We start from the raw sequence: 15,802 nt of genomic DNA, 5'->3' as shown, positions 1-15,802 counted from the left end.
CTGTAATAAAGCACACGATGAAGGAGATCTTTAATCCAAGAATCAAAACCATGAACAGGACAATAACACAACCATGTAGACAAGTAAAACATGGGAGTCTAAACAATCCGGGACAAGGAACAAACTGAAACAGAGGGCTTAAATACATGGGGCAAGCAAAGGTGCTGACGAATAAATGAACGAGGGACGGGTGAATAAGATAAATCAATGAAACTCATGGGAAAACTGGGTCAACAGAAACCATGCAAACAGAAACTGAACCCAATGAAAACAGACAAAACCGAACATAACTCTGACAATTCTATTCTAGTCTAATGTTTAGGTGCATGAGAATAAAGTAGTATTGTTTGATAATAAAGGCATACAATTAAAGAGTTAAAGTAATAATAATATACGTTAAAAATTTTTAAAATATTTGAGTTAGAATGATGTTTATTAAATCGAATAGCCTAATCAACATTTCAATTAAATTAACATGTTTGTGTAGCACATAATCAAAATTAACTTGTTCTAACTTTATCTTGGGAGTTTGTTCACTTAAAAAAGAGGCAACTGAATGCCTCACATTAATTGAGTTCTGTTTGCTACTTAGTTCCCTTAGTTGCTGATTATGTTCACCTATTGTTCATTTAGTTGCCTCATTACTCCCTGTGGATTTAAGCTCTTAAGGTGATGATAGACTAGGAAACGAGCGAGCAATGTTGCTTGGGCACTTTCCTATTGAGAACAGGCAACACATTTCTATCTGGATACTTTAGATTGGTTGTGTGCCCTGTGTCTCAGCTGGTTGCTGGTTGACGGCAACATTGTCCAGCAACATTGCTCAAAAAGTTGTATCATCACCTTTAGTTTCCTCAGTTCATTGTTCTGTGTTGTTTCAGTTTGCGTGGTTGTCTATATATTTTCTGTGTCTCCTGAGATTTGTGATTAAAGACTGTTATTTTGGATATATTCGTCGTGCGCTTACTACAACCACCACCCCTTACACAAACTTCCACTGGCATTAAGATTAGCACAAAAATACTGTGCGGCGGGAGCTTCATGGAATGGGTTTTTGTGGCCAAACATCTGCATGCATGCCTCACATCACCGAGTGCCAGGCTTCAGAGGGAGTGGTGTAAAGCATACACTACTGGAATCTGGAGCAGTGGAAATGTGTTCTGTGGAGTGACGAATCACGCTTCTCTGTCTGGGAGTCTGATGGGCGAGTTTGGATTTGGCGGATGATAGGAGAACCTACCTGACTGCATTGTGCCAACTGTAAAGTGTGGTGGAGGAGGGATAATGGTATGGGGCTATTGTTCAGGGGTTAAGCTGTATAGACTCCTTACTTTCTGTACGGGAAATCTTAATTCTTCAGAATACCAACTTCCAACTTTATGGAAAAGTTTGGGGAAGGCCCCTTTTCTGGGGCCCAATGCACAAAGCAAGCAGCATAAAGACATGGTTGGGTGAGTTTGGTGTAGAAGAACTTGACTGGCCAGCACAGAGCCCTAACCTCAACCTCACCGAACATCAGGATGAACTGGACTTCATCACTGCTTTACTGGAAGTATGGGAAAAAATTCCCACAGAAACACTCCTAAATCTTGTAGAAAGCCGTCCCAGATGAGTGGAAGCTGTTATAGCTGCAAAGGGGTTACCAACTCCATTTTAATGTCTATTTATTTCGAATGCAATGTCATTACAGTCCCTTTCAGTGTAATGGTCAGTTTTGTCTATATACTGTCTAATTATCAATACTTTTGTCTAGTGTATATAGAACAAAAAAGGAAATGGAATCTGCACTCCAAATCAAATAGAATAAAAAAAAACATTAAGCCTAAACTCCACCTAGTAATCAAACAACAAATCACCATCCTAAAACTAAAGAAAAAAACTAATCAGCAGCAGGGGTATGTAACAATATGTTGATAGTAATACCTATGTTATTAACATGTCATACACATGTTTTTTTCTCCTCAGGAGTACACCACGTTTGTGTCCATTCAGCACAATAAAACAGTTTCCTGGTCTGAGAGAATGGAGTTCATCAATGGCTGGTACATTCTCGCCATCATCAGTGATACGCTGAGTATTGCAGGTTCAATTCTCAAAATATGCATACAGAGCAAGGTGAGCAAGAGATGTACAATAGAGGCTGGAACAAACCGAGATTTCAAGTGCCCCTATTATGCTTTTTCAAATATCACCTTCCATGTAGTCTGTAATATATAACTGTTTGTGAATGTAAAACATCTGCAAAGTTTCAGAGCTCAAAGTGCAGATAAATAAAGTTATTGTGTCCCAAAAGAAAGAAGCTATTCTGAACTGAACACAGTTTCACTTCCTGTTCGAACCTACGTAGTTTTGTGACAAATTAGCATAATCCAAGCCTGTGGTCTTCATTGGAAGAACAAGAACAACATCTACTTTGACCCTCAGACACTGTAGTTGTAGCTGAGACTGGAAGAGTTTGGCTTGTGTTGTTCATGTGGAGTAGATGCTGTTTTCTGCTGCCGAAGCAAATACACTTTGATTTATTTCCAAAGGATGAGACTGATATGGTAAAACCGACATCATCATTACTGTCAGAGTAGACCAATCACAACAGACTGGGCCATCTGACCAATCAGAGCAGAGTAGACCAATCACAACAGACTGGGCCATCTGACCAATCAGAGCAGAGTAGACCAATCACAACAGACTGGGCCATCTGACCAATCAGAGCAGAGTAGACCAATCACAACAGACTGGGCCATCTGACCAATAAGAGCAGAGTAGACCAATCACAACAGACTGGGCCATCTGACCAATCAGAGCAGAGCAGACCAATCACAACAGACTGGACCATCTGACCAATCAGAGCAGAGTAGACCAATCACAACAGACTGGGCCATCTGACCAATCAGAGCAGAGTAGACCAATCACAACAGACTGACCAATCAGAGCAGAGTAGACCAATCACAACAGACTGGGCCATCTGACCAATCAGAGCAGAGTAGACCAATCACAACAGACTGGGCCATCTGACCAATCAGAGCAGAGCAGACCAATCACAACAGACTGGGCCATCTGACCAATCAGAGCAGAGTAGACCAATCACAACAGACTGGGCCATCTGACCAATCAGAGCAGAGTAGACCAATCACAACAGACTGACCAATCAGAGCAGAGTAGACCAATCACAACAGACTGGGCCATCTGACCAATCAGAGCAGAGTAGACCAATCACAACAGACTGAGCCATCTGACCAATCAGAGCAGAGTAGACCAATCACAACAGACTGGACCATCTGACCAATCAGAGCAGAGTAGACCAATCACAACAGACTGGGCCGTCTGACCAATCAGAGCAGAGTAGACCAATCACAACAGACTGAGCCATCTGACCAATCAGAGCAGAGTAGACCAATCACAACAGACTGACCAATCAGAGCAGAGTAGACCAATCACAACAGACTGGGCCATCTGACCAATCAGAGCAGAGTAGACCAATCACAACAGACTGGGCCATCTAACCAATCAGAGCAGAGCAGACCAATCACAACAGACTGGACCATCTGACCAATCAGAGCAGAGTAGACCAATCACAACAGACTGAGCCATCTGACCAATCAGAGCAGAGTAGACCAATCACAACAGACTGGACCATCTGACCAATCAGAGCAGAGTAGACCAATCACAACAGACTGGGCCGTCTGACCAATCAGAGCAGAGTAGACCAATCACAACAGACTGAGCCATCTGACCAATCAGAGCAGAGTAGACCAATCACAACAGACTGGACCATCTGACCAATCAGAGCAGAGTAGACCAATCACAACAGACTGGGCCGTCTGACCAATCAGAGCAGAGTAGACCAATCACAACAGACTGAGCCATCTGACCAATCAGAGCAGAGTAGACCAATCACAACAGACTGGACCATCTGACCAATCAGAGCAGAGTAGACCAATCACAACAGACTGGGCCATCTGACCAATCAGAGCAGAGTAGACCAATCACAACAGACTGGGCCGTCTGACCAATCAGAGCAGAGTAGACCAATCACAACAGACTGGGCCATCTGACCAATCAGAGCAGAGTAGGCTCTCTGAAAGGAGGGGTTTAGAGAGACTGAATCTTGACATTTTGGGAAAAGAGGTGTTGCTGCATTAAATATTATGAGAAAATAAAATATGTGATGCATGTAAACCTATGGGAGACAACCAAAACAAATGACAAATCAGGAACCTTTAAAATAGCATCATAGGAGCACTTTAAAGGAAATCAGCCACAGTGTCCTCGTCAGATAAGCAGGCGTTTAGATCATGCGCTAATGTTCAGTGACTGCCTGTTTCCAGGAGCTGACGAACTATGACGTGTGCAGTATTCTGCTGGGAACAGCAACCATGCTTGTGTGGACTGGAGTGATGCGGTATCTGAGTTTCTTTCAGAAATATTATGTAAGCTACTAATTTATTCAGTTTTTGATGTTTAATCAGTTGATATAATACAAAAAAGATTCCTCACATTAATAACAAAGGGCACGTGTCCAAATTCAGTAATTCTATTGTATTGCTTTTTATTGTTATTCAATAGCTTCAGTTCCTCAAACATAAATAAAGTGTGCGTGTGCGGTCTATCTGTACTGGCCCTGTTCCTCCGCGTTCACTGCACAGTGTTCAGTCTGTACCGGGTGTGTTTGTGCCGGCAGATCCTCATCCTCACCCTGCAGGCGGCTCTTCCCAACGCCATCCGCTTCTCCATCTGCGCCGTCATGATCTACCTCAGCTACTGCTTCTGCGGATGGATCGTGTTGGGCCCGCATCACGAAAACGTGAGCAATATCGAAGAATACACCCAATGAAGATGCTTCATTTGAAGCCCTTGTTACTATAATATACCAAATTTACATGCTTATAATATCCTCGCATTATTATATTGTCCTTATATAATCAAATTATATGTATAGTGTTGTTCCATCCTTATTCTATGCATGGGTAGTGGACATAAAAATGAATTTCCTTATAGTGTCTTAATTTAGGAATTATTAATATGTGTACTTTTAGCACAATTTGTGTCAAAAACTTGTTGTTAAACCCTCAATTTAATATGCATGCACTTTTGTACAGTCGGAGAAACTTTTACACAATATATTACGTTTTGTACGCATAAAATTGTTAACCCTGAGTCTTTGGAAACACTAACTTGCTTTAGAAAACAATGCTGGTTCGGATGAAGTATAGCTGTTGCATGTTTCCTGTGCTGACTTTTGTACTTCCTGTCTCGGGTGCCATGTTTGTAGTTCTTTGTAGTTTTCCCTGTTGATTGTCTCACCCAGGTTTAGCATGTGTATAAATAGCCCTTGTGTTTCCTTTGTCAGTCGTTGATGTTTGATGTCACTCGTGTTGCTTTGTGTTCGTGGCTTTGCTTTCGTTAAATTAGTCCTTGCACTTAGATCCGTGCCTTCCTTCCCTCTATCCCAAAGTAACAATCGGATATAAAATGTCCCAAAAGTATGTAATATCGGCCACCCATAAGCAGTTTTAAGCCTAATGAATTAAGCATTTAAATGAAGAAAAATGATAATAATGCTTATTTCTTCACAGTTTCGGACATTTAACCTGGCCGCGGACTGCCTGTTTTCCATGATTAACGGGGATGAAGTGTACTCTTCCTTCAAGAAGCTGCGGGACAAGACCTATGTGGTGTGGCTGTTCAGCAGAATCTACATCTACAGCTTCATCTCTCTCTTTACATTCATGGTGTTGAGCCTCTTCATTGCCATCATACAGGACACGTATGAAACCATCAGGGTGAGTTTAGCCGGCTACTCGCACATAACACTCAACAACACCGCAGCAAGAGACTGCAACTGACACTGGACGTGTGTCCGGATATATAGTGTGTAAGCCTGTCACCACAATGCAGTGGTTTTGTGGTGAGTTGTTTTTGCTGCTAACACTCGGGACACACTGCTAACACACTGATACTCGGGACACACTGCTAACACGCTGATACTCGGGACACACTGCTAACACACTGACACTCGGGACACACTGCTAACACACTGACACTCGGGACACACTGCTAACACACTGATACTCGGGACACACTGCTAACACACTGATACTCGGGACACACTGCTAACACACTGATACTCAGGACACACTGCTAACACACTGACACTCGGGACACACTGCTAACACACTGATACTCGGGACACACTGCTAACACGCTGACACTCGGGACACACTGCTAACACACTGACACTCGGGACACACTGCTAACACACTGATACTCGGGACACACTGCTAACACACTGACACTCGGGACACACTGCTAACACACTGACACTCGGGACACACTGCTAACACGCTGACACTCGGGACACACTGCTAACACACTGACACTCGGGACACACTGCTAACACACTGATACTCGGGACACACTGCTAACACGCTGACACTCGGGACACACTGCTAACACACTGATACTCGGGACACACTGCTAACACACTGACACTCGGGACACACTGCTAACACGCTGATACTCGGGACACACTGCTAACACACTGATACTCAGGACACACTGCTAACACACTGATACTCGGGACACACTGCTAACACACTGATACTCAGGACACACTGCTAACACACTGACACTCGGGACACACTGCTAACACACTGATACTCGGGACACACTGCTAACACACTGATACTCGGGACACACTGCTAACACACTGATACTCGGGACACACTGCTAACACACTGATACTCGGGACACACTGCTAACACACTGACACTCGGGACACACTGCTAACACACTGATACTCGGGACACACTGCTAACACACTGATACTCGGGACACACTGCTAACACACTGACACTCGGGACACACTGCTAACACACTGATACTCGGGACACACTGCTAACACACTGACACTCAGGACACACTGCTAACACACTGATACTCGGGACACACTGCTAACACACTGATACTCGGGACACACTGCTAACACACTGACACTCAGGACACACTGCTAACACACTGACACTCAGGACACACTGCTAACACACTGATACTCGGGACACACTGCTAACACACTGATACTCGGGACACACTGCTAACACACTGATACTCGGGACACACTGCTAACACACTGATACTCGGGACACACTGCTAACACACTGATACTCGGGACACACTGCTAACACACTGATACTCGGGACACACTGCTAACACACTGATACTCGGGACACACTGCTAACACACTGACACTCGGGACACACTGCTAACACACTGATACTCGGGACACACTGCTAACACACTGATACTCGGGACACACTGCTAACACACTGATACTCGGGACACACTGCTAACACACTGACACTCGGGACACACTGCTAACACACTGACACTCGGGACACACTGCTAACACACTGACACTCGGGACACACTGCTAACACGCTGACACTCGGGACACACTGCTAACACGCTGACACTCGGGACACACTGCTAACACACTGATACTCAGGACACACTGCTAACACACTGATACTCGGGACACACTGCTAACACACTGATACTCGGGACACACTGCTAACACACTGATACTCGGGACACACTGCTAACACACTGATACTCGGGACACACTGCTAACACACTGATACTCGGGACACACTGCTAACACACTGATACTCAGGACACACTGCTAACACACTGATACTCGGGACACACTGCTAACACACTGATACTCGGGACACACTGCTAACACACTGATACTCAGGACACACTGCTAACACACTGATACTCAGGACACACTGCTAACACACTGATACTCGGGACACACTGCTAACACACTGATACTCGGGACACACTGCTAACACACTGATACTCAGGACACACTGCTAACACACTGACACTCGGGACACACTGCTAACACACTGATACTCGGGACACACTGCTAACACACTGATACTCAGGACACACTGCTAACACACTGATACTCGGGACACACTGCTAACACACTGATACTCGGGACGGGACACACTGCTAACACACTGATACTCGGGACACACTGCTAACACACTGCTAACACACGGGACACACTGCTAACACACTGATACTCGGGACACACTGCTAACACACTGATACTCGGGACACACTGCTAACACACTGATACTCGGGACACACTGCTAACACACTGATACTCGGGACACACTGCTAACACACTGATACTCGGGACACACTGCTAACACACGGGACACACTGCTAACACACTGATACTCGGGACACACTGCTAACACACTGATACTCGGGACACACTGCTAACACACTGACACTCGGGACACACTGCTAACACACTGATACTCGGGACACACTGCTAACACACTGACACTCGGGACACACTGCTAACACACTGACACTCGGGACACACTGCTAACACACTGATACTCGGGACACACTGCTAACACACTGACACTCGGGACACACTGCTAACACACTGATACTCGGGACACACTGCTAACACACTGATACTCGGGACACACTGCTAACACACGGGACACACTGCTAACACACTGATACTCGGGACACACTGCTAACACACTGATACTCGGGACACACTGCTAACACACTGACACTCGGGACACACTGCTAACACACTGATACTCGGGACACACTGCTAACACACTGACACTCGGGACACACTGCTAACACACTGACACTCGGGACACACTGCTAACACACTGATACTCGGGACACACTGCTAACACACTGACACTCGGGACACACTGCTAACACACTGATACTCGGGACACACTGCTAACACACTGACACTCGGGACACACTGCTAACACACTGACACTCGGGACACACTGCTAACACACTGACACTCGGGACACACTGCTAACACGCTGATACTCGGGACACACTGCTAACACGCTGATACTCGGGACACACTGCTAACACACTGACACTCGGGACACACTGCTAACACACTGACACTCGGGACACACTGCTAACACACTGATACTCGGGACACACTGCTAACACACTGATACTCGGGACACACTGCTAACACACTGACACTCGGGACACACTGCTAACACGCTGACACTCGGGACACACTGCTAACACGCTGATACTCGGGACACACTGCTAACACACTGATACTCGGGACACACTGCTAACACACTGATACTCGGGACACACTGCTAACACACTGATACTCGGGACACACTGCTAACACACTGACACTCGGGACACACTGCTAACACACTGACACTCGGGACACACTGCTAACACGCTGACACTCGGGACACACTGCTAACACACTGATACTCGGGACACACTGCTAACACACTGATACTCGGGACACACTGCTAACACACTGATACTCGGGACACACTGCTAACACACTGATACTCAGGACACACTGCTAACACACTGATACTCGGGACACACTGCTAACACACTGATACTCGGGACACACTGCTAACACACTGATACTCGGGACACACTGCTAACACACTGATACTCGGGACACACTGCTAACACACTGATACTCGGGACACACTGCTAACACACTGATACTCGGGACACACTGCTAACACACTGACACTCGGGACACACTGCTAACACACTGATACTCGGGACACACTGCTAACACACTGATACTCGGGACACACTGCTAACACACTGATACTCGGGACACACTGCTAACACACTGACACTCGGGACACACTGCTAACACACTGACACTCGGGACACACTGCTAACACACTGATACTCGGGACACACTGCTAACACATTGATACTCGGGACACACTGCTAACACACTGATACTCGGGACACACTGCTAACACACTGACACTCGGGACACACTGCTAACACACTGCTAACACACTGATACTCAGGACACACTGCTAACACACTGATACTCGGGACACACTGCTAACACACTGACACTCGGGACACACTGCTAACACACTGATACTCGGGACACACTGCTAACACACTGACACTCGGGACACACTGCTAACACACTGACACTCGGGACACACTGCTAACACACTGCTAACACACTGATACTCGGGACACACTGCTAACACACTGATACTCAGGACACACTGCTAACACACTGACACTCGGGACACACTGCTAACACACTGATACTCGGGACACACTGCTAACACACTGATACTCGGGACACACTGCTAACACACTGATACTCGGGACACACTGCTAACACACTGATACTCGGGACACACTGCTAACACACTGACACTCGGAACACACTGCTAACACACTGACACTCGGGACACACTGCTAACACACTGATACTCGGGACACACTGCTAACACACTGACACTCGGGACACACTGCTAACACACTGACACTCGGGACACACTGCTAACACACTGACACTCGGGACACACTGCTAACACGCTGATACTCGGGACACACTGCTAACACGCTGATACTCGGGACACACTGCTAACACACTGACACTCGGGACACACTGCTAACACACTGACACTCGGGACACACTGCTAACACACTGATACTCGGGACACACTGCTAACACACTGATACTCGGGACACACTGCTAACACACTGACACTCGGGACACACTGCTAACACGCTGACACTCGGGACACACTGCTAACACGCTGATACTCGGGACACACTGCTAACACACTGATACTCGGGACACACTGCTAACACACTGATACTCGGGACACACTGCTAACACACTGATACTCGGGACACACTGCTAACACACTGACACTCGGGACACACTGCTAACACACTGATACTCGGGACACACTGCTAACACGCTGACACTCGGGACACACTGCTAACACACTGATACTCGGGACACACTGCTAACACACTGATACTCGGGACACACTGCTAACACACTGATACTCGGGACACACTGCTAACACACTGATACTCAGGACACACTGCTAACACACTGATACTCGGGACACACTGCTAACACACTGATACTCGGGACACACTGCTAACACACTGATACTCGGGACACACTGCTAACACACTGATACTCGGGACACACTGCTAACACACTGATACTCGGGACACACTGCTAACACACTGATACTCGGGACACACTGCTAACACACTGACACTCGGGACACACTGCTAACACACTGATACTCGGGACACACTGCTAACACACTGATACTCGGGACACACTGCTAACACACTGATACTCGGGACACACTGCTAACACACTGACACTCGGGACACACTGCTAACACACTGACACTCGGGACACACTGCTAACACACTGATACTCGGGACACACTGCTAACACATTGATACTCGGGACACACTGCTAACACACTGATACTCGGGACACACTGCTAACACACTGACACTCGGGACACACTGCTAACACACTGCTAACACACTGATACTCAGGACACACTGCTAACACACTGATACTCGGGACACACTGCTAACACACTGACACTCGGGACACACTGCTAACACACTGACACTCGGGACACACTGCTAACACACTGATACTCGGGACACACTGCTAACACACTGACACTCGGGACACACTGCTAACACACTGACACTCGGGACACACTGCTAACACACTGCTAACACACTGATACTCGGGACACACTGCTAACACACTGATACTCAGGACACACTGCTAACACACTGACACTCGGGACACACTGCTAACACACTGATACTCGGGACACACTGCTAACACACTGATACTCGGGACACACTGCTAACACACTGATACTCGGGACACACTGCTAACACACTGACACTCGGAACACACTGCTAACACACTGACACTCGGGACACACTGCTAACACACTGATACTCGGGACACACTGCTAACACACTGATACTCGGGACACACTGCTAACACACTGACACTCGGGACACACTGCTAACACACTGACACTCGGGACACACTGCTAACACGCTGATACTCGGGACACACTGCTAACACACTGATACTCGGGACACACTGCTAACACACTGATACTCGGGACACACTGCTAACACACTGACACTCGGGACACACTGCTAACACACTGACACTCGGGACACACTGCTAACACACTGCTAACACACTGATACTCGGGACACACTGCTAACACACTGATACTCAGGACACACTGCTAACACACTGATACTCGGGACACACTGCTAACACACTGATACTCGGGACACACTGCTAACACACTGATACTCGGGACACACTGCTAACACACTGATACTCGGGACACACTGCTAACACACTGACACTCGGGACACACTGCTAACACACTGATACTCGGGACACACTGCTAACACACTGACACTCGGGACACACTGCTAACACACTGATACTCGGGACACACTGCTAACACACTGATACTCGGGACACACTGCTAACACACTGATACTCGGGACACACTGCTAACACACTGACACTCGGGACACACTGCTAACACACTGACACTCGGGACACACTGCTAACACACTGATACTCGGGACACACTGCTAACACACTGACACTCGGGACACACTGCTAACACACTGATACTCGGGACACACTGCTAACACACTGATACTCGGGACACACTGCTAACACACTGATACTCGGGACACACTGCTAACACACTGATACTCGGGACACACTGCTAACACACTGATACTCGGGACACACTGCTAACACACTGACACTCGGGACACACTGCTAACACACTGACACTCGGGACACACTGCTAACACACTGATACTCGGGACACACTGCTAACACATTGATACTCGGGACACACTGCTAACACACTGATACTCGGGACACACTGCTAACACACTGACACTCGGGACACACTGCTAACACACTGCTAACACACTGATACTCAGGACACACTGCTAACACACTGATACTCGGGACACACTGCTAACACACTGACACTCGGGACACACTGCTAACACACTGACACTCGGGACACACTGCTAACACACTGATACTCGGGACACACTGCTAACACACTGACACTCGGGACACACTGCTAACACACTGACACTCGGGACACACTGCTAACACACTGACACTCGGAACACACTGCTAACACACTGACACTCGGGACACACTGCTAACACACTGATACTCGGGACACACTGCTAACACGCTGATACTCGGGACACACTGCTAACACGCTGATACTCGGGACACACTGCTAACACACTGACACTCGGGACACACTGCTAACACACTGATACTCGGGACACACTGCTAACACACGGGACACACTGCTAACACACTGATACTCGGGACACACTGCTAACACGCTGATACTCGGGACACACTGCTAACACACTGATACTCGGGACACACTGCTAACACACTGACACTCGGGACACACTGCTAACACACTGACACTCGGGACACACTGCTAACACACTGATACTCGGGACACACTGCTAACACACTGACACTCAGGACACACTGCTAACACACTGATACTCGGGACACACTGCTAACACACTGATACTCGGGACACACTGCTAACACACTGATACTCGGGACACACTGCTAACACACTGATACTCGGGACACACTGCTAACACACTGACACTCGGGACACACTGCTAACACACTGACACTCGGGACACACTGCTAACACACTGACACTCGGGACACACTGCTAACACACTGATACTCGGGACACACTGCTAACACACTGATACTCGGGACACACTGCTAACACACTGATACTCGGGACACACTGCTAACACACTGATACTCGGGACACACTGCTAACACACTGACACTCGGGACACACTGCTAACACACTGACACTCGGGACACACTGCTAACACACTGATACTCGGGACACACTGCTAACACGCTGACACTCGGGACACACTGCTAACACACTGACACTCGGGACACACTGCTAACACACTGATACTCGGGACACACTGCTAACACACTGATACTCGGGACACACTGCTAACACACTGACACTCGGGACACACTGCTAACACACTGACACTCGGGACACACTGCTAACACACTGACACTCGGGACACACTGCTAACACACTGATACTCGGGACACACTGCTAACACGCTGACACTCGGGACACACTGCTAACACGCTGACACTCGGGACACACTGCTAACACGCTGATACTCGGGACACACTGCTAACACACTGACACTCGGGACACACTGCTAACACGCTGATACTCGGGACACACTGCTAACACGCTGACACTCGGGACACACTGCTAACACGCTGATACTCGGGACACACTGCTAACACGCTGATACTCGGGACACACTGCTAACACGCTGATACTCGGGACACACTGCTAACACACTGATACTCGGGACACACTGCTAACACACTGATACTCGGGACACACTGCTAACACACTGATACTCGGGACACACTGCTAACACACTGATACTCGGGACACACTGCTAACACACTGATACTCGGGACACACTGCTAACACACTGATACTCGGGACACACTGCTAACACACTGATACTCGGGACACACTGCTAACACACTGATACTCGGGACACACTGCTAACACACTGATACTCGGGACACACTGCTAACACACTGATACTCGGGACACACTGCTAACACACTGATACTCGGGACACACTGCTAACACACTGATACTCGGGACACACTGCTAACACACTGATACTCGGGACACACTGCTAACACACTGATACTCGGGACACACTGCTAACACACTGATACTCGGGACACACTGCTAACACACTGATACTCGGGACACACTGCTAACACGCTGACACTCGGGACACACTGCTAACACGCTGACACTCGGGACACACTGCTAACACGCTGACACTCGGGACACACTGCTAACACGCTGATACTCGGGACACACTGCTAACACGCTGATACTCGGGACACACTGCTAACACGCTGATACTCGGGACACACTGCTAACACGCTGATACTCGGGACACACTGCTAACACGCTGATACTCGGGACACACTGCTAACACACTGACACTCGGGACACACTGCTAACACACTGACACTCGGGACACACTGCTAACACACTGATACTCGGGACACACTGCTAACACACTGATACTCGGGACACACTGCTAACACACTGATACTCGGGACACACTGCTAACACACTGATACTCGGGACACACTGCTAACACACTGATACTCGGGACACACTGCTAACACACTGATACTCGGGACACACTGCTAACACACTGACACTCGGGACACACTGCTAACACACTGACACTCGGGACACACTGCTAACACACTGACACTCGGGACACACTGCTAACACACTGACACTCGGGACACACTGCTAACACACTGATACTCGGGACACACTGCTAACACACTGATACTCGGGACACACTGCTAACACACTGATACTCGGGACAAACTGCTAACACACTGATACTCGGGACACACTGCTAACACACTGACACTCGGGACACACTGCTAACACACTGATACTCAGGACACACTGCTAACACACTGATACTCGGGACACACTGCTAACACACTGATACTCGGGACACACTGCTAACACACTGATACTCGGGACACACTGCTAACACACTGAAACTCGGGACACACTGCTAACACACTGACACTCGGGACACACTGCTAACACGCTGATACTCGGGACACACTGCTAACACGCTGATACTCGGGACACACTGCTAACACGCTGATACTCGGGACACACTGCTAACACACTGATACTCGGGACACACTGCTAACACACTGACACTCGGGACACACTGCTAACACACT

General features: G+C 47.9%; 2 protein-coding genes across 2 annotated transcripts in view; one reads left to right on the top strand and one right to left on the bottom strand.

Moving 5' to 3' along the window:
• tubb2 (tubulin, beta 2A class IIa) overlaps positions 1-15,802 on the bottom strand; it is a 278,308-nt gene that overhangs the window by 201,008 nt on the left and 61,498 nt on the right. The gene's annotated exons all lie outside the window — the stretch shown is intronic.
• The window catches only part of mcoln3a (mucolipin TRP cation channel 3a), a 29,465-nt gene that overhangs the window by 3,826 nt on the left and 9,837 nt on the right, over positions 1-15,802 (top strand). The window contains exons 8-11 of the mRNA XM_056266527.1: positions 1,966-2,115; positions 4,326-4,427; positions 4,679-4,801; positions 5,574-5,780. Of these exons, the coding sequence (XP_056122502.1) occupies positions 1,966-2,115; positions 4,326-4,427; positions 4,679-4,801; positions 5,574-5,780 (582 nt within the window). The remainder of the gene's footprint in view (positions 1-1,965; positions 2,116-4,325; positions 4,428-4,678; positions 4,802-5,573; positions 5,781-15,802) is intronic.

Source organism: Rhinichthys klamathensis, unplaced genomic scaffold (assembly GCF_029890125.1).
Source record: "Rhinichthys klamathensis goyatoka isolate OS25496 unplaced genomic scaffold, OSU_Roscu_1.1 h1tg000011l_1, whole genome shotgun sequence".
In the NCBI taxonomy this organism is placed as follows: domain Eukaryota; kingdom Metazoa; phylum Chordata; class Actinopteri; order Cypriniformes; family Leuciscidae; genus Rhinichthys; species Rhinichthys klamathensis.
The sequence above is the reverse complement of the archived record's forward strand: the minus strand, read 5'-3'. Positions and strand labels throughout refer to the sequence as shown.